General features: G+C 37.4%; 1 protein-coding gene across 6 annotated transcripts in view; it reads right to left on the minus strand.

Annotated features, from left to right (window-relative positions):
* Positions 1-4,331: 4,331 nt before the first annotated feature.
* The window catches only part of LOC306908161 (uncharacterized protein), a 63,504-nt gene continuing 45,525 nt past the window's right edge, over positions 4,332-22,310 (minus strand). For 4 of the 6 annotated variants that reach the window (XM_079480784.1, XM_079480785.1, XM_079480786.1 and 1 more), the window contains exon 6: positions 4,332-5,553. In XM_079480784.1, the coding sequence (XP_079336910.1) occupies positions 5,373-5,553 (181 nt within the window). In that variant the 3' untranslated portion in view covers positions 4,332-5,372. The remainder of the gene's footprint in view (positions 5,554-22,310) is intronic. The other 2 variants (XM_079480787.1, XR_013787981.1) reach the window with 2 other exon arrangements.

A 22,310-nucleotide genomic window follows, 5' to 3' on the forward strand; every position in this document is an offset into this window, starting at 1 on the left:
ACACAATCCATGCCTCGTTTTTCATATTCTCTGTAGTCATATCTTTCCTCTTTCTCTAGGCTTTATTCTTCTTATGTGACATGGAGGAATACGCTACCTAAATGTCACCCACATAAGCTGGTTTATTGGCATACTCTTGACCTCTCGGTAGGTTGTTTTTATACATTGGATATATTTTGTCCCTTGAGATCTTTTTTTCCAACAGGAGTCTTAGATGAGATATACAACTAACTCATCAGCCAATGAGAGACGCTTGAGCATTACATCATGTGCTCCAGGGTTTCCTCTGATTCAGAAACAAAACTAAAAACAAGATTATTAATGTAAATGCGAATGCAACGGGGCTTGGGCAAAATTCATGTCTTAAAGGGAGAGTTCACGCAAAGATGAAAATTCTGTCATCATTCACTCACCCTCAGATTGTTACAAACCTGTAGGCCTGTACATTTCTTTGTTCTGCTTAACACAAAGGAAGATACTTGTAAGAATGTCAGGAACCAAACAGATCTCATACCCCATTTACTGCCATCGAAGGGAAATAAATCACCCGCTTAGAATGTTACCACTCGATTGAATTGGTGTTATCAGTGGTTATCAGCTCATACATATGGGCCAGAAAACACATTTTGTGTATTGTTTAAGCTTATTGAATAATGAATGACAGTTTAAATGCTCAGTTTTATCACTTAAAGGGTCTACTTGAACATTTCAACTGGGAAGTGGCGCAACGTTACCATGTTATCCAATAGTTTTCCGGCTACAGATGAGCTGGATTACTCTGGATCTGGAGTCTTCTCTTGTATTTGTATTGGTGATTAGCCATTTGGATGGATGATACCAGTAGGCGCATTAGCCCCCCAATGTATGGCCAACATGTATGAGCTGATAACGCCATTTCAATGGAGTGTTAACATTCGAACGAATGAATAAATACTAAATTGGGGATGAGATCTGTTTGGTTATTGACATTTTTCCAAATATCCTCCTGTGTGTTTAGCAGAACAAAGACATTTATACAGATTTGACACAATCTGAGGGCGAGTAAATGACAGAATTTTCATTTTGGGGTGGACTGTCCCTTTAAGAAGTATGAGGGCAATTCTGTGAGTGTCAACCTTATGTGAACCATGTGAGGTGTCGCAAGGTTTTCATATTTTTAGCGCATCATTTTTCAAAGTCAGGGAAGCCCAGTGTGTATAGAGTACCTGAAAACCACACTTGAGTAAAGTACAGATGCCTTGCAGCAAAAATTACTCCAATACAAGTTAAAAGTCACCAATTCCAAAACGACTTCAGTAAAATATTAGAGTATCTGACTTCAACAGAACTTGAGTATTTTACTCATACTGGATGTATATATGCTCAAAGAAGCACTAGTCCTCGACACCGTGTCTGTGAAAAACAAGAAACAGTTGATTTGTGAGGTGAGCAATTGCATTGCAAATGGCAACAAATCATGGTCGACATCATTACCTACGTCTATTACAAACACCCGAGCTCAAGTGCTCATAAGTAAACCAAAATCCTTCGAATAGGTCTCTTCACTATAACGGATGAATAAAATAATGTTAACTCAAATTAAAAAGTCAAAGCCTTTTTGCATTGGACATGCTGGTTTCGGTCTCATTGGTCGTAACAGCTGGGTCATTCATAAAGTACAGCACAAACCAAATGATAAAATATGACATAAATAAGACCACATTTTAAGTTCTTCTACTAGCATGTTCCTCATAAATGGGCACATAAAAACTAAACTTAAGGAACTGTGTATGTTCTATAAGGGGCATCCCTTCTCCATTTGTTTTGTATAATTGACCCTTCGCAAGCAGTTTGATTGACAGGCGATCTGACCAACCATATCATAACGCCGATATTATGTGCCCCCGTGTCTGACCGCCATTTTGTCCAACAAACCTGGCGCAGTAGAGCTTTGATGATTAATATGAAAAATTAAATAGCTTTTTAATTATTATAATAGTAACAGAGAGATATACACCCGGTGGATGTAGTGGACGAATACACTATGATGTTAAACGATAACGAAGTTATAACTTTTAAAGATTAGCTCTGAGTAATTCTGCTCGGAGTTTCTCTCTCTAAAATTGGCATTACTACATGCACTACAAATGACTACCAACATTTTTCCAAAAATGCATCACTGTTTCCCCAGGTAGTGCACAAATTTACACTGGGAGCGCATGGCTTATACCGAAAGCTTGTCGGACATAGCAAAAGGACGAAGGGGGCGGGATTTCGCGAAGGGTCAATTTCAAACCTGATGGCCTCTGTTATGGGGGTCCCAACTTTTAGCTTTCTATACCCCATACGAGAGAAAAATCACACATATGATAGAGTCAGAAATCTGACAAATGTCACAATGTGTCAAAATGAGCTCAGATTTATCAAATCTGCAATCAAAAGTCAATATTATTGAAGATCTCAATATGAACTCCAATCCATTCAACATTCACTCAAATCCAGATTATTTGACCTCTACAATCTACCTTCATTTTACACGTCCATACTCTTTCTGCATTTATCTCTCAAACAACTTTAGCAGAAACATCTGACGACTCCATCAAATCTCCTTAACTATGAAAGCGAGATGTTTTCTCTCATAGTTAAAGGTCTTAATCTTTCCAAATAAGCATCTTTCTCTTCACAACCACCTTTTATAAAGGAAAAGCAACGGTTCTCTCTTTTCCAGACGAAACAGAATGTTTGATTATTTGTTAAACGCTGTGGTGATTTGTGGAGATGTGTTAGGGGACACCGGCTTTGGTTTGGGTTCTCCGTGTGATTTCCGGGGAAGCTCAAGGCAATGTTTCTCTTCCCACAGAAGGAAACAGAAGTCACAGCTGAATCTCGCCTCAGGCTTTTCCATGTCATCCAACAAATCCACTGCTTTGTTTTGTGCTCTTCATCCTACTTGTGGATAAGACTTTGGAACCAGTTTTATGCAGGAATATTTAGCTTTGTTGCTTTGTTATTTTATTATGTATGTATACATATACATATATATATATTTTTTAATGTTTATTTCTTAGGGGCCATTCACATTTTGTGTCTTTTGCGCATGAAAATGTCTTTATTTTAAATGTAGACGTGTGCAAATAGAGAGCGATGCGGTCGCAACGCTGATTTTTTTCTATCATCGAGATCGAAATATTTCAACTTCTCAGAGTGTCGCACGCACACCGTGATAAGTTAAAGAGCCGTGGCTCGCATTTTCTGCAGTTTTAGATGCGAAACGTGAATGGCCCCTTGATCAGATTTTATTTTAGTTAACATTTAGTAAAACCTGCTACAGGCCCCAGTGGTGATCATGCCCTTGAATGAGACTCAAACAATTGCCTCCCATACATTCTTCATTTTAAAATATGCAATTCTTTCAATTCAAGGAGTTTTTGGGTGCCAGACATCTGACTCAGGTGAATTTAAATAGAAGAGCCAAAAATCGATTCCAGCTTTTATTACAGATATTTTAGATGTCTATGCGAAAGCTTGACACCTTGAGAACATTTATCTTATTTTACATGCTTTGTTCTTCATAGGTGGCCAAATCATCCATTCTGCTTTATTATGAATCACTTTTTAGGACGTGTGAAGCCAACCCTGTATCAGGACAGCCGGACGGTTGTCACTCAAACCTGAGGAAACTGTGTACAAGCGGCTGTGTGTTTTATGCCTGAGCTGTGGAGTGTGTTTGGTGTTTGAACGTCATGCCTGACGGATGTATTTCTTCTCAGATCTCCCGCTGGAGTTCAGCTGCAGGCCGGTGTTGAACTGAATTCAGCTGGAGTGGATGAGGGAACCTGGCTTTTGACAAACATAAGAGCTTCTTCTCAGAGCAAAGCGCTTCACATTTCCAAGATGAAAACGAGAGTTCAAACATTCCCGTATAAGGAAAATCACAGACGAGATCTCTTTAACATCTTAGTCAATATTACTGAAGATCTCAATATGAACTCAAACATTTCTCATCAAACTGACCAAATCCAGATTATTTGACCTCTACAATCTACATTCATTTTACACATCCACTCTTCATTCCCGTCTCATTTGTTTCTGAAACATCTGAGACTAAGTTGAGATAAAAAACGGAGAACTCCATCAAATCTTGGAAACAAAAACGATGTTCGTTGTTAATTTGAGATACCATAATTATAATTTGTGTGTTTTTGCATTGTTGTGGTTGTGGCTTAACCACCATTAAAATAGTTTATGAAATATTATAAACGTTATGTTGCAAAGAGTTTATAAATCAAAGCATTCACTGTTGTGTTTTCATAATAACCCAACACAAATAAACAACACGTCACACGGTTATTGTGTAGTAAAATATTTTACAGAGCTTTTTAATGGGTTTTGAAATCAAGCATTCATAAAGAATGACATACTTTTAAAATCCACTTTATCTCTGCCTTAAATATCGCCGTGCGTGTGCGGTTGTTAGATCGTCTACATAAAAGCGCGAAGCTCGTGGAGTAATTGATGTTTTTAATAGTATAAAAGCTGGTGTTTTGACCCTCATTGCTCCAAAATGATGAATCCGTTAATATTCTCACGTATTTTCACTTTATCTCTCGTTTTTATGTTGTCCCACAGTAACTGTCTCCGTGAACTTCATCCATCTTCAGGTCGTAAGAACTGGAACACGAACCAACCCGAAACCTCTTTTCTCTTGATCAACAGGAATAATTCACCCAAAACTTAAAATGCGCTTATTTACTCATCATTGTCATTATGCTCCCGTATTATGTGTTGTTTATTCAATTCAAATGTATTCGCGTTATCTTTACATTAAATCCAGTACATTTTAGTACAGAGAGTATAGACATTAGAAAAACTGAAAATTATTAAATATATAAAATACGTAGCAATTATTTTACAAGCTGTAATTTGGTGATACCAACATTGAAAATAACCATCTGTAAGTTTGCAATCGAGGATTTGTAACTAATACTGTATATTAAAAAGTCCTTGACTCTGATTGGTTAAGCCACAGTCAAAGCCTTTTGGGAAACATACACCTTCTGCCGTATAACAACAGCATGACTGCACCATTCCACCTGTGTTGCTGATGCTGTGTTGCTCGGCAACCAGCTTGTTAAATTGAAAAACGACATTACTTTGTGAAAGAATCATTTTTATCGGCATTGTTACATTTTTGTCACAAGTTTCGGAGACATTGTCTCCACATAGCCTACTATAAATAAAAAAAAGCCAAAATTAATCCTGATCTAAAAATGTAGAATTACAGAGTAGATGTACTTTGCGAAGAACCGAGTGAGCCGAAGAGAAGAGGCTTGAGGTTGGCTTATAACGCTCCCCGCATTGACTTATGATGTCACGCCCCGCCAACCAAGAGTTCACAGGAACCAAAAGCACTTCCTGCGGCTCTTTTTGACCGTCTGCAGGGCTTGTGGAGACTCCTGCTGGCGCGGAGGATGAAAGACAAGCTGAGGAGAGCTCTGCTCCGACTCCTGCTGCTCCGGAACCTTCCACGCCCGGGTCACCTGTCCCTCCTGAAGACGGAAGTCATGCTCCACACTGAGAGAGAGAGAGAGGTGGATTTATTATTGTAGTATAAAAACATTTTTAGTAAAATAAAGGCAGTCTTTGAAAAGATGATGTGGAGAAAACAGCTCTCCTGAAGTTTAGATGAAGAAAACGCAGTCATAACTCTTCATCCTAAATGAGATCATTGTTTCTCTCATATATATATTTATACACACTCACTTTATCAAAGAGAGACTATATCCTTCACGATGTGATTTCTCACAAACTTTCCCCGGAGAACAGCATTATGACACCGGCAGAGAGAACATTCTGTTTTATATCTCTTATAAATTACTCTTATAATTCTTTCTGTCCTTCAGCTTTGACTTGAATGCCAAGGATCTCATTTAGAAGTGTTGCTCTCACGCAAGCCACAAGAAAGAAAAATCTTCATTATTTCTCCTAGACATCGATGAGATTAAATGGAGAGCAAATGGATATTTCTGCAGATATTTCCCCTCAGAAAAGAGTCCGAAATCTCAGAAGAGATGTCAACAATGTGTCAAACCGAGCTCAGATTTGTCAAGTCTGCAATCAAAGGTCGATATTATTGAAGATCTCGATATGAACACAAACATTCCTCCTCAAATCCGTATTATTTGACGTCTACAATCTACATTCATTTTACCCCTCATCTTCATTTCATCTATTTCTCTGAAACTAAGTTGATCCTAAAATGAAACGCCATCGAATCCCCCGAAAGAGCGCCTGATACTTGTATTTCGAGAGACAGAACTATATCGCCGCATACAGACGCTTTGTTTCTTCAGCAAATGATGCATCTCCGCGTGGGCTGCAGTTGCACCCGGGGGGCATGAGGGACTAATACGGGTGGGCTGAATTTGGTAAAGAAGCACTAACGAGATTTGTCCTAATTTAGAGCATCATCAACATCCATGCGAGAAGCTCCTGCGAGAACAGAGCTGATCTGAATTACACAGAGAAGACATCTTGAAGAGCGTTAAATAACTTCTTCGCGAATTTATGAGCAGTCGGTGACACGCAGGGGTGATTGACATCTAAATTCACCGCTGCTGACATCATGAGTGCAGTGGGTACGACGGCCGTCTGTCAAATATACGCATTAATGACACATCAAACCTGTACAAAGAGGATCGCAAACTTTAGAATTGAAACAACGGTGATGTACAGCTTGACATCAGTCGTCTTGGTGACATTATCCTGCATTTCGAACAGCCCACCTTCTCAGGTTTTCTGGCCTTCCGAGCTGATTTGTAAAGTGGACAATCACGTTCACAGTGCTGTTTATTGAAACAAACTTGAGCTCTTTGAAATGGAAATCTGCAAATCAGTGCACGTCACCCTCATCTGATAGAAAGGAGTGTTTATTTGCACTTGAAAGGGCCTTTTGATTTCAAGCTTGTAAACAGCGTGTACGAGTATGTGTGTATGTGTGGCACACGGAGAGGAGAGACGCGTGTCCCCCAGCTGGGTAAAGGTAAAGCTGCGGAGCATGAAAATGCCAAATGTGCCCACCGGTGAACCCCCAGACACTTTTATTTTCAAGTCATCCTTATTTATCTTCACACAACTGAGGTTAGTTTGTTTTCAAGTGAAATTTTGATGCAATGTTTTCGCTCAGCGGTCGCTCTTTCGTAGCTCAGGAGATTTAAAGGAGTCCTCAGTTTTAGTCTCAGACCTTTCTCTTAAAATCTCAAATAAAACATGTAATGTGTAATTGCTTTAACACATGAAGAGTATGGAGGTGTAAACACAAATCCGACTTGCAAAATGTTCTCTCTACAAAGATAAATAAGTAACTTGAACATACAATTTGTAGTTAAAGGAGTCAATTCTTATTTTGCATGTGCTGAACAAAATGAGCCTGAACATGTTTCTAATAAAGATTGTGTTGTTGACTGGACTTAGATTATCAAGTTTTTGTCTAAAAGGCATCAAAACAGAGTATTCTGAACAAACAATATTGCAAGAGTTCGAAAGTTCCCAAGATGCATTGCTGCATGTTCAATTGTGTCTTTCTTATTTGTTTTTCTTTTAAAGACGAGTGTTTCAGTTCTTTGCTGGCTTAATTTACGCTTTAATATCGTTGTGTATAGAGATTTTTTAATGATGGTTGTTGATTTGTTGAGGTTTAAGTGCATGACACGATGGCAAAACCGATATAAATGCACCTTGACACAAACAGTCTAAACAGTTATTTGATCAAAGTTTTGGTCTGTTTGAGGCAGAAATTATCATTTCTATTGATGTTCAGCCAACCAAAACTGTTTTGTTCTGTTGTTTATTAGGTCACTATGTTGTGACAACAAATGACTTGAACATACATTATAAAATCGGGGGAACTGCTTTTGATCAGTTGCCTTATTATTTTAAGTTGACTCAACTATTTGATTTCAATGTGAATGAATGTATACTGAAAAAAATGATTATGTGCCTTAGTAGACTTTATTTAAACTTTAGATTTAAATATACTTTTAATCACAATTGTGTTCCAAACTTGGGAATAAACCGACTGATTTTGGTTAAGATTTTAGTTTTTTTGTTTCAGTTATTTTTATTGAACAATTTATTAAGTAAATCCAACTGAATTGTATTAGCGGGGTCAGTTGTGGCCTGGTGGTTAGATCGTTGGGCTTGTGATCAGAAGGTTGCCTGTTCTAATCTCAGTGCCAGCAGGTCATGACTGAAGTGCCCTTGAGCAAGGTACTTACCCCTGATTGCTCTGCAGTAATGTGCCACTGTAAGAAAACTACTTGTAAGTCGCTTTGGATAAAAGCGTCTGCCAAATGAATAAATGAAAATGTAAATGTATTATGTTAAACGCATTTAAATTGGTCAAATTAAGTTTACTTATTTATTTTGTGTTGAGACTACATAAATCATTTTCGTAGATATAACTACCTTGGCAGTTGATATGTATTTCCCAGCATGCTTTGCATCTGACTGCATTAGGAGTTAAATTTTCCTGATTAACTGTCATTTTAAGTGTTTTTCAGACCAAAGAAAGACTTGTCCGTGTTTTTTGTTGATTTATCTCTGATATGTAGGAGAGTTTTGGTATTATTTGTAAGTTTGGGTTTATTAAGATATCATTGTTCAGAAGAGCGGTGCTTGTACCTATAGGCTGATGGAGGCACTATATTAGTCCTGAAGTGTTCTTCTTCAGCAGTAACTGTCAGAACAGAGACCACGAGTCTCTATTAATTGACCATCTATGTTGTAAATAAATAGTATATTTCAATATTAAAGTAAGTGATCTGTGAAGTTTGAGCTTGACACATGTTTTTTTTCAACTGTTTTCTTGTACAGCTGCTTTGTAACAATAAAAACTGTAAAAAGCGCTATATAAATAAAGCTGACTTGACTTTGGTTCACTTTAAGTAACCTTTACTTGACATTTAATACATTTAGTTTTTGTTAAAATAAGTAGAATTTACTTTATTATAGTAAGTAAGTTGTACTTTAAAAAAATAGTGCAAATTGTTACTAGGGTTTCATTAAGTAAAAAAGTAAGTTTTCAGTGTAGGTAGAAGAGGTAAAATAATCTGGATTGTATAAATGCAATGAGAAATGTTTGAGTTCATATTAAGATCAATAATATTTACTTTTTGATTGCAAATCTGAGCTTAGTTTGAGGCATTGTTGACATCTGAAAGTGACAGATGAAAGTGACAGATTTGTCAGGTACGGTGACCCATACCCGAAATGTGACATCTGCATTTAACCCATCCAGAGAGTAGTGAACACACGCACAGCAGGTCGTGAACACACGTTCACCCGGAGCAGTGGGCAGCCATCACTGCAGAGCCCGCGGAGCAAGATGAGACTTGAGCAAACATTTCCATTTGATCGCCATTTAGTCTCATTGATGTCTAACTGTGATTTTATATCTTTTGGGATCCCAGTGACTCATTTCTATTGATTCCGTTTGATTCCAAAAAGACTTCAGATTCATGCTCTGATTCATTCAGCGATTCTTTCTGAAGGTTGCATCATCAAACCAGCAGGTTTTGAGTCATTGTACCCCGGATTCACGTAGACAAAATGTCAATGTTCAATTTTTTCCAAAAAATATCTGTATTTTTCCGCGTGCAAACCCTCTCACAGTTTTCTGTGCATTTGAAGTGCACACTTTTCTTCTTGATCTCAGAATTGTGTCTGAACACCAAGAACGTTTTGATCAGCAGCCGTATTTTACCAGCAGTTTGTGCGATTCCTCTTACGCGAGGGGCTTTTGTGATGCGAGCTGAGAAACTCGGTGAGGTTTAATGAGATATGCATGAAATATGGAAGTACATGTTGTCCCTGCCCGGGTAATGGCTTGTAGTGGTGTCGTTCTCTCATGTTTTTATAATCGGCGAGACTCTTTTCAGAGACTTCAAAAGAACGTGGTTCTTCTTTGGATCAATGTAAATCGATGTATATCAGACTTATTGCAAGCATATAGGGTCACAAAGGTTGTGGGTTTGATCTCAAGGAACATACAGAGAAAAACGTGTACCTTGAATGCACCATAAGGCTGTGTTCACACTTGACTTCCTTTTGACAAGAAAAAGTTGACAATGGCGCTTTTTTAAGTTAAAAATGTTGACGTGTTTGACGTAGGCCGTTTTTTTTCGGAAAAGTTTAACTTCTTTCAACCTCAAAAGACACTGGGCTGCAGAAAAAGCGTTCAGGATTTTGGGGAAAAAAACACAGTTTACTTCATGAGATTATAATGTTAAACAGCCGATAGCGGCTACAAAGAAGAAGTCAAGCGTGAATATAGCCTAAGTCACTTCGGATAAAAGTGTCTGTCAAATGCACAACTGTAAATGTCTCTCTCTGTGTCTGCAGTCTGATGCTATACAATCAGACGGTTTAACACTGAATTACCACTAATCCCGCATGTCATCTCAACCGCCTGTGAGCATCTAATACCCATCTAATGACCTTACTTCGACAAAACAGCAGCTCAACGTCCACCGTTAGCATCAGAGGTTGTGTGTGTGTGTGTGGGACGCTTATGAATATTAATTAGCTTGTGCTGACATCGCAAGGTAATCCTCCAAGACCATTCAGTCACATTAATATTCATGAGACAAACTTTCACCTCGATACAATTTATAAATGGATGAAGGTGCACTTTAGATGCGCAACCTTCTATTTTGGCATTGACGTAATTTTTAACATGAATATTAATGATGGATCATTTGCTGATCATGAAGATTAATCTCTCAAGTACTGTAATGTAAAAATGTAACACTGACTGGTCAAAGTATTATAAATGAGAGAATTATAGGTTAACGCACAGATTTTAAAGTTAGACTTTTAATTTCGATGTCAATTACACTATTGCACACACATATATTACACAAAGTATTTAGTTCAATTACATCAGAAATAACTGTAATTAGATTACAGAGAAAAATGTTTACTTCAAGTTAGAAGTTAAAGTTACTTAGTAACAAGTTACACCCAACACTGGTGATCGATGCATAATGTAAAGTATGAAGAGCGGCATGAAATAATATCAGATGCTAAAAGTATTTTGCATGGAAAGGAAAGACGTATCTGCAATAATCATCAGTACGTGCAGTTTAAAAGTAGAGATGCACCGATGCTAAATATCTGAAAGCCTGCTGATACGGATTCTGAAGATTCAATACATTTCTGGATGTAATTAATTCATATTATGACTATTAATACAATATCGGATGATAAAATGAAAATTTGCTTTTATCGTCCGATACCGATTATTGACCGATATATGGGTGCATCTCTATTTAAAAGTTTATCACACACAAGTTTATATCGAAACACTGTTCAGATACAATCAGGGTTGAGCTGGGGCAAGTTGTCACGCACGGACGATGGTCTCCACGGTCTCCACATTCACCATCACACTTTAAACATCACGACATGCTGCTGTGATTTGTGTGTGATTTTAGGCACCAGTGAATGACACACTTATTTCAGAGACGTTGCAGTAAAACCAGGCCTCGTGTTCGGTGAACAGGTTAATGCATTCTGCTTTTGATAGACCTCCACACGGGCTCTTCCGTGAGCCGGTGTAATGAAGTCTCAGCAGTTTCACTGGTCATCTTGTTACCAGGAGTTGATTGAATTGTGGAGGATTCGGCCGAGAGCGACCGCAGCGGTTTACTGCGTTCTGAAATAAATCCAGACCGCTGAAGCTGAAACAGCTTGCGATAGAGAAGAGGTAAAATAAGGGCGTCGTTTTAAATAATACAGAAAACAAAAGATATATGATGACAAAATTCACATCCCTTCGGGCTCCGTTACACAACTGCTGTAGTTGAGCAGTGTATTTCTCTAGCTAGACGGCTAAATCAAAAGATAAACAATTATATTTCAAGCCAAAATACGACCTGGATATTTCTTCTTCAGCACATGTGAAAGCTCTGAATCGTTTATACTTAATAATGCTTTTAAGTGATCACCAGCTAAATGTGCACACATCTGTGCCGGCAGATGTTTGTCTATCGGAGTGGAACGTCATGCTTGTTTTACCTGATATTTTAATTTGGATCGTTCAAAACATGCGGTGCACGTAATGAATCCGCCTCAAGAAATCAATGTTATCATTTATTCACTTCCCTTTGTGTGCTACAACTCTATTATTACAACAATTCACACGTACAAATAAAAGACAGGTGACCCAAAAATAAAAATCTGTTTGTATTTACTAAAGCTGGAGTCTGTGTTCATCTCTTTGTTTTGATCAACACAGAGAGAAAGATGTTTAAAAGAATGCTCGTGACCAAACAGTTCTTGGCCACCAAAGTATGAAAAATGACAATGGTAGTCAAAAATGCCCCAGAAATGAACAAGCATTCTTGCAAACATCTTTCGCTGTGTTCATCACAACAAAGACATTTCTATAGATTTGAAACAACTCGATTGTAAATGAAGAAATAATTTTCATTTTTGGCTGAACTGTTCCTTAAACAACCTATAAATGATTTGTTTGAGAACCTTTGACTTAAAGGCTCTTTACGAAACCAAAAACTGTTTTTCGATGTCTGTTAGCACTTCGATTTTAAAAGTGTATGTCAAGATTACAACCAAAGGTTTTTCTATAGTGTGTCAACAATCGGCCAATGTCTGTACGTATGACTCCAAATATCATGAGCACTACCCACAATCCCACAGCTATGACATCGATTATTTCTGCAGTGATGAGATGACCCTGCTGTGGTGACAACTCTGCCCTCAGGTAAAGTCTATCTGTAGCATCTCTGAAGCGAACACACACATTCCGCTCTGTGTACTTCATGGTCCAAACATCGCTGTCCTCAGGCGAATGATCTGCCCTCAAGCGTGAGGAACAGAGAGACATCATGCGCTCATGGACTATGGGCGTTCTCTGTTTCACGTACACACGCAGCAGGTGTGGAGAGCTGAGATAGAGGATGTCTGCGGTGAAGCGGAAGGTCGGGGTATACACACACTGATAAGCAGAAACAGAATCGTGCTTTAAAAACAGCGGTTGTGTGAATGGGTTATCCGTGTTTATGTGTTTGTATTTGTGTTTGGTTCTGCACTGGTGTGTTTGAGACGGTTCAGCTTTTACATGTTAATGAAAGGCAGGAATTTGGATGTGCGTGCGCGGAGTATGAAGCTGCTGGAGTTATTGAGCGAAGGCAAGAGGGCAAATGATAAATTTCTTCCCAATGAAACGTCAAGAAAAGGGCCTGTTGGATGCACGCTTACAGAGCCGAGGAAACACATGCGCACACACACACGTGAAGAAGAATTAAAAGTGCTCAATGAGGACGAAGAGAAGCGCTAACATGAAATACACAATATATACTGAGATCGTATATCTTATATTTACACAAACTTAAAGAGAAAGTGTTTATCAGTTAGTGGATCACAATTCAGATCAAGGTTCAGCCATACAATTCTCTCTCATCTCATCAGATTTTCAGAAATATATTTGACATGCACTCTTAGAAAATCAAGATGCGAAAAAGAGTTCTTCAAGGCTTGCAGCAATTACATCCCGTAAGAAAGAAAGATATGAGATTTCTGTAATATCTTCCTCAACATCAATGGGATTGAATGAAAAGCAAATGAAAAGTCTCATCGGCCTTTCGGGTATTTCTCATGAGAAAGAGTCAGAAATCTTTAGAGTTTGAGAAGAGATGTCTAACTGAGCTCAGATTTGTCAAGTCTGGAATCAAAAGTCAATAGTATTCAAGATCTCAATATGAACTCAAATATTTCTCATCGAATCTTCCCTGTTTTGGAAAACATACGAGACTAGTAAGCGAAGAACCTTTCTTACTTAAGATGTTTACCGTGTGTCGAACCTTTAGCGTAGAAATCTTTCATTAGAAGTTAAATGTTCTTGGCATAACCATAAAGAGCCACAAAGAACCTTTCAAGCACTTTTATTGTTAAGAGCGTACCAGAAACAGAAGTGAAGAAGGTGCACGCTGTATGGAGAAAATGATGGTCAGCCGATGGACATCCAGCCCTCAAGAACTCACGATATGAAGTACAAGAAGAGCAAGATTACTTCAACAGACGGGATTATTACTGAGAGTTTATTTTCAGCACGCAAAACCGCACAAAAGCGGCGACCTGAGGCTGTCCTGACTCACACGTCTTCAGGTATCTCGCTCGCTCACACACACATGCACAGAAGATGGTTTTCTGGCCTTGGGCTTAGTGTTAGTGGTTTGCAGTAGAGGGATTAATTGAAGTTTTGCTGCAGTGTGTGTGTGTGTGTGTGAGACTCCATCAGGGTTGCAGGGATTGGAACTGCTGACACCTGTATTGATCAGTCAGTGTAATCGGGATCAAAGTGTGATACGCCTGTAATCCCCTTACACACACACGCACGCACACACACACCAGACCGTACAGCTAAGTTGCCTTGAGCTGATGCAAAACTAGCTCAAGCCACATCTTTGGTGTTTTTTATTAAAAATCATCTATTTTTATCGTGTGTAAACCCAATTATATATATATATATATATACACAGTGTATACAAACAGAGTCCACTCATTAAAAGTCGTTTCTAAACACACGAGAAAGCAAGAAATTGTAGACACAAGCTACTCGTCAATAAAAGTAGTTAAGTTACATCTCAGCTACCAATCTGAAAGTTACTATAAAAAAGTAGCTAGCTGCTTTAAAACTACTTTTAGTTTGTACATTCACACATGAATAAATACAGGAGTATAGTATTTATTATAGCTAACTTTCCTTGATACAGTACTGGTTATTTACTTTACCACAGCAAATGTTATGTTATGTTTATGTTAAATATACTACAAGATTTATAAAGTTGTAAGTCGCTTTGGATAAAAGCGTCTACTAAATGACTAAATGTAAATAAATGTACTATAGCTTCATAATACCGGACACTTATATGTGAAGAGTGTGATTACCATTATATTCTACAGCTGTAATATATATTACTATTTACTATAGTATATACTATAAAGTATATAGCTCAGTATTTTTATGTGATGTGATACAGCTGAATACGTGTAATTGACTAATGTTTTAAATAGAGAAGTTTAAAACAATGTAATATAATACTATTACCCTAGTATTGTTTATTTATTATTTGTATTCGATAAGATTCATATTTAATACTTAATATCGAACTTTAAAAATGTACCCACTCATGAAGCCTGCGTCCTTAGCATAAAAGCAGTAAATACGTGGCGATAATGAACCATTTCAGCATGTGATACAGTAAAAAGACGACATCACACAACGTTACTCGGAAGGCATGAACGGAGTGTAGCTTTTGGTTGCGATACGCCGCTACTTTCGTAATAAAGAAATGAACTACTGGAAAAGCTACACTGTTTTAAAAGTTGTCGCGCTACCGCTACTTGTAGCTAGCTACACTGCGTGTACAATATGAATATCAAATGTTACATGCTGTTTTGTGTAGACTCGAACATTAAAATTGCTAGAGAAACTCAACAAAATAAAGGTGTTTGCTTACATAACATTAAAGATTTAGAAATATGCTTCAAGAATTTACATTTCAACAGGTTTTACAAACGGAGGCTGTCTCATGTTGGGGCATATTGGAAAACTTAAAAGTGGACCTTTTATAAATGGCGGGCGCTTTGACATGTACGGTATATACAGAACTGGTTTGGAAACACCTGACTGAAATGTTTCTAATGATCGTTTAATCTCAAGGTGTACGCTTAAATGTTTGAAGTGACCTTTGTAGTCAAAAATACAATTGTGTCAACATACAAATGTCTTCGATAGAAAACAAAAATGTACTTAAAATATTTTAGAAATGGACGACACAATAATGAACCTTGAATAGTCCGTGAACTCCTTCAATCTTACCAGGGTGAGATCTCAAGAAACTGAATCATAAGAGATCAGTTTAGCAAATTCTAATAAAGAGAGATGCTAAAATATTACAGTTTTGATTTATATTATTTGCATATTATATCGTGATAATCCAAAGCTCTGATGAGTTTACTCAAATTCTAAAATGTAGATAAAAAAATCCAAAATATACGTACGGTATATATACATATTTCCGTGTTTACCACGAGCATCTACTTTTGCTTTGCTGGAAACTAAAGTTAGAAAGATCAAAACTATCAGAAGTCCACTGTTACAGTCGACAGTGTTTTCTATAGAGGACACAGCTGGAACGAGTCGTGACGGTCCATCAGAGAGGTGATGGCTACGCATTGTAAATGAATGTAACAACCTAAGTATTGTGTTTTTAATCCATTTAATGCGCATAACTCGCAAGCATATAATATGTGGGTGTAAAACTCTGGTTCTCGCGGCCCCGGCGAAGACCTGCAATAAAAACTGAATATGTTGCTAAATTGAGCGGTGAGGAGGAACGGTCAGGCTTGTTTTATGACTTTATACCTCGGCTAATTTGGAGCGCTCAGATTTCTTGGCTGGTGTACACGCTCAGCAATTTCTCTCTCTCTTTGTTTTTACCCTACATGAAGAGAGAGAGAGAACTCACTGGATGTACAGCATATGGCCATCTTCTATCAAGGATGATTATACACTTCATCTATAATTGCATATCAAATGTGTCATGTTCTTGCCAAGCAATACTTTGATGACTTTTGCATAGCTGACACTCAACGACTTTTCTTTGAGGGCCAGATTTCAAAAGTATAAATAGGATGCCAGTTCTTTTGACCATATCATAATTTCTTCTGTTACTTTGTATTTCTGTTATTTACTGCATTTAGTTCCTTTTACACCGTTTATGTTGCTGTCACGTATAGGCCATATAATGGTCATATTTATGAAGGTATTCGGTTACATGAATGAAAGTCATAAGCGCTAAGAAAAGCAGAAAGTCTTAGTTTGTTTTTTATACATTTTTCTTTGATTTGGAATTTGTTTAAAAATTGCAGTTTAGTTTTGCGATTTGGCATCAAATATAAGAAATGTGCAGCATTTGAGAAACAATAAAAGGGCATCTTTTCATTTCGAATCGTTTTGTACAAATAAATCGTATCGTGAATTGCTTCGCATCGTGAGCCTGAGCGAACATTTTTACATTTGTGTCTATTTTTATTTCTCCCTGGGAGTTTTAGGAGAAACGGTTTAAATGACACAAAACTATGCAGTACATTAAGTCTCTCGCACCACAAAAGAGCAATAAACTTGTCCTCTGGGATTTCTCCTGGTTTTATTAAACCGTTTTTTTTCTTTCTGTACGGTACAGTATATTTATGTCCCTGGGAGTTTGTTCTTGTGTAAAGAGGGTCACAGCGACCAGAGAACAAAGAACAGAGGAGCAGATTTTACTCTTGCATCCGTCCTACTCAGCAAAGCTCTTTAATATGCCAACAGCGCTTAAACCGAGAGCTGAAAACACACACAGAAGCACATCAGTTCACTGGATTTCAGCATTGACTGGCCTGGCCTTCACCTTCACACACACACACACACATCATCTCATCACATCCATCACCCCGAAGAGCTGCACACCTATTATCCGTTTCCATCACATTATGCTATCAGCGCCAGATGGGTGTCGACCGCCGATTGAATCTGTTTCTGATGAGGATGATATTGTTTGATATTGAAATAATGATGTCACGTTAGATGGAACGCATGAGCGAGCGTGTGCATTCGATTTGAAACCTGTTAATGATGCAGGGACGCTGGTGAAAGAGACCGGCCTGGCATAGCAATACAGTTCTTTCATGCAAGAGCCGAAGGTCACGGTTTAAAATCCGTAACTTCGTGTCTTTATCGTCGTCTGTATTTGAAACATCAAATGCGGGTTATTTTACGTGCTTTTCTTTGTGTTTTGAAGTCAAAAGGCATCGAACTAACATTCACAGCGAAATACAGAATGACCCAACAGCGTGTTACTTATGAATCAACAACAATTCAAATATATATATTTATATAGCACATTTAAGATGTTGACCAAAGTGCATCCCTTATAAATCTATTAAAATAAAACAAAACAAACAATAATACGTATAAAAACAGAAAAATTAAATACCAAAGTAGAAATGGATCAGGGAATGTTGAATGCCAATGGAGATAGAAAGGTTTTTAAGGCCGATTTGAAGGTTGACAAAGACAATTTATTGGACAAACAAAATATTTTTGCTGACTTACTATAAATTTTTAAGTAACAAATTGGATTAACAAGTCAGATGTTAACTTTAGTTTTTTTAAAGTTATTTCTACTTCCTCTTTAATATTTTTATAGTTGATAGAAATACGTTAAAATTATTTATTATAATGATGAGTTGTTGTAAAAGAACTGACAAAATTAACATTATTAAGTTGTAAACTTGTAACTTATAAATCATTAAAAAAATCTGTTGGTCTTGTTTAGACTAAATTAATCTCATCACGTTTCCAAGAAATACCACATGACATCTACAAGCACGATAAAGCACAGAGAATCAAATGAACATCTCACCTGAATAATTGCCTTTTCATTCTTTTTCGCTATAGTGTAAAAAATCTTTTTGTCTTTGTCATTTGTATGTTACAGATATTACTAAAACAAATTGTTATAATTGCAACTTCAATAATTCGTGAGACGCGACTGGAGCATTGCGCTAGCAACACAAAGGACATGGATTCAATCCTCAGGGAACTAACGTACTGATAAAAACTATAGAGCTTGAATGCATTGTAAGTCACTTTGGATAAAAGCGTCCAAAAGCTTATGAGAAGGAAAACTTTTCGACGTTTTAGAAATATAAGCAGGACATTCTGGACACGCATGACAACCTCACAAACAAAAGTGACGACTGACAAAAGGCTTGTAGGTTGTGTCAACATGTTCCATTTCTGACATTGATTCCTCGATAACCTATAATCCGCACAAGCCGTAGGATGTGATTTAGTCCAGAAACATCATCCAATCACTGTTTACTTCTCTCCCATCTTCTGAATTGAGCCATCAGTCTGACTGCGTTTACTTCCCCTCACACTAATTGTCTTAAAGTGTCCTTCTTCTCCGTTAGTCTCGGCACAAGTCATCGATCTCCGGAGCGATTGACCACTCCGTCAGACTCATCCTCAGACCCGGTTTCTTCTCAGCCCACCCGAACCGAGTCGACAGAAACAGTCTCTCCACAGCCGATAAAACTGAAGCCGAGATGCAAAGAGGCCTGAAAGAAAGCGTGTTCCTAAACGGTGCAGAATGCCTACAGGCTCGTGAAACGTTATGTAATTTACTTTCACATTTTATTGGGTTGCAAGCTGAGGGATATTTCACCCCGTGGCACGTACAAAGTCATTACTCTTGGAGTCCTGCGGGTGGAATATAGCGAAACGGCAAAAATGTGCTGTATATTCTCCCTTATTCTACCGAGCAAAGGTGTTTTCCCTAACCACGGGTTTTAGAGAAATGGATTTAGTTTAAAAGCCTAAATACTGCACCGTAGGTTCCGAAGACATTTATCAAATACAGTTTTACTGCTCTCCGGTTTCTTTTGTTTCCTGGGGTTTCTTATCCCTTGGTACAAAAAGAACCATGGTTTTACTATAGGAAAAGTAAAAGATTGGTATTTGCATAATTCATAGCTTTGCTATGTAAAGTTAACCCTTGTAGGGTGTTCAAGTTTGTTACTCATGCATCATTTGTTTTTTATAGTAATACAGCTGTACAAATTAATCTATGTAAAATACTAATATATATATATATATATATATATATATATATATAATAATAATACAAACAGCTACTTTATACAAATTACAAGCAACGACATTTACATTTATTCATTTAGCAGATGGTATTATTCAAAGCAGCTTACAAATGAAACTTGTTACTAAAATGAGATAACAACAGAAATCATGTTTTTTATTACGTTTTGATGTATTGTGTTTTATTGTGTTAGTTAGCTGTATTTCTTTAGTTAATGGGTTAAATCAAAACAAACCCACTGCAGTTTGATTGATATTAATTGGAATCCACAATAAAAAACACGATTTTTAAAAATATGAAAATGGAGTTATAGCATTTTGAAGCCAATCTAATCATATATATAGTATATACCATATATATATATATATATATATCTTTAACAGTAGCTTCAGTGTGCCGGCCGTATCGTTTTATCAAGACACGTAGCTTTCCATCACGGACGGCACATTGGTTCATCATCACTGAACATTATGTGGTGAATGGGGATGTGTGTGAGTGATATCAGAAGCTACAGCAGCGTCTCAGGACTGAAAGAGATACCAGAGGGAGGGAATAATGCTGCTGACTCCAGGCTCCGTATAGCAATGATTAGTGATTCTCTCTGCTTCGCCAGTCATTTTTGAAGCTTTTCCCTCTATTTATCGGCCACTCTTTTCACCAGACGCCCAAAAGTTGCAAAAAAACCTTATCGACAAGGTTGCAGCTCTCGTTTCAATATAGACCTCTTTTGTGCGTCCGCACACGAGCCGGAGATCCAAGAGGCCGTCTGTCTGTCAAAGAGCAGAAAGGTGTTCTGATTCTGAAAGCACTTTGCAAGACATCAAAGGCTTCTCACTGCGTAAACACTTACTGGAAGAATGTAGAGATAGAGATGAAGTGGTGGGAGATGGATGTTCATGAGATGAACGGCGACGGAGAAATGAGGCTTGATCAATCGCTGCATCAACACAACTCATAATTGCTGTGTCACATGGCGGTTAATCCACCGTGTCCCGCAGTCACACTAAAAACTCCACATGACTCTCCATTTGTCATTCTGAAGCGGAGGAAGATGGAATGATGTTTAAAAGTGTTTATGTGCATGTGCGAGGAGAGAATTAGCTTGTGTCTCTTTATAGGGACCGTGCTGATATTGAAAAACAAATGTACAATACAACTATATACAATACAAAGAAAAGATAAATAAAAACTACTAAAACATAAAAGGTTATGTTACAAGTAGTATGTTGCTATAGTTTAAATATAAAAAATGTGTCAAAATATAATTGGCCATAATTTTTCATTTTTCTTTAGTGAGAAAAGTTTTGCTGTCATTGCATTGTTTGCATGATACTAACTAACATACTAACAGACTGATTGGAAATGCATTGATCCACACCCTATTGATTCAGTGATTCAGACTACAGTCTACAGTGATCAATCCACTTTGATTAACTGATTCAGACTACAGTGATCAATCCACTTTGATTAACTGATTCAGTCTACAGTGATCAATCCACTTTGATTAACTGATTCAGACTACAGTGATCAATCCACTTTGATTAACTGATTCAGACTACAGTGATCAATCCACTTTGATTAACTGATTCAGTCTACAGTGATCAATCCACTTTGATTAACTGATTCAGACTACAGTGATCAATCCACTTTGATTAACTGATTCAGACTACAGTGATCAATCCACTTTGATTAACTGATTCAGATACAGTGATCAATCCACTTTGATTAACTGATTCAGTCTACAGTGATCAATCCACTTTGATTAACTGATTCAGACTACAGTGATCAATCCACTTTGATTAACTGATTCAGTCTACAGTGATCAATCCACTTTGATTAACTGATTCAGTCTACAGTGATCAATCCACTTTGATTAACTGATTCAGTCTACAGTGATCAATCCACTTTGATTAACTGATTCAGTCTACAGTGATCCAATCCACTTTGATTAACTGATTCAGACTACAGTGATCAATCCACTTTGATTAACTGATTCAGACTACAGTGATCAATCCACTTTGATTAACTGATTCAGTCTACAGTGATCAATCCACTTTGATTAACTGATTCAGTCTACAGTGATCAATCCACTTTGATTAACTGATTCAGTCTACAGTGATCCAATCCACTTTGATTAACTGATTCAGACTACAGTGATCAATCCACTTTGATTAACTGATTCAGACTACAGTGATCAATCCACTTTGATTAACTGATTCAGTCTACAGTGATCAATCCACTTTGATTAACTGATTCAGACTACAGTGATCAATCCACTTTGATTAACTGATTCAGTCTACAGTGATCAATCCACTTTGATTAACTGATTCAGTCTACAGTGATCCAATCCACTTTGATTAACTGATTCAGTCTACAGTGATCAATCCACTTTGATTAACTGATTCAGTCTACAGTGATCAATCCACTTTGATTAACTGATTCAGATACAGTGATCAATCCACTTTGATTAACTGATTCAGATACAGTGATCAATCCACTTTGATTAACTGATTCAGTCTACAGTGATCAATCCACTTTGATTAACTGATTCAGTCTACAGTGATCCAATCCACTTTGATTAACTGATTCAATCTACATTGA

The sequence above is a fragment of the Barbatula barbatula genome (genome assembly GCF_947034865.1).
Source record: "Barbatula barbatula genome assembly, chromosome: 2".
Classification (NCBI taxonomy): Eukaryota; Metazoa; Chordata; class Actinopteri; order Cypriniformes; family Nemacheilidae; genus Barbatula; species Barbatula barbatula.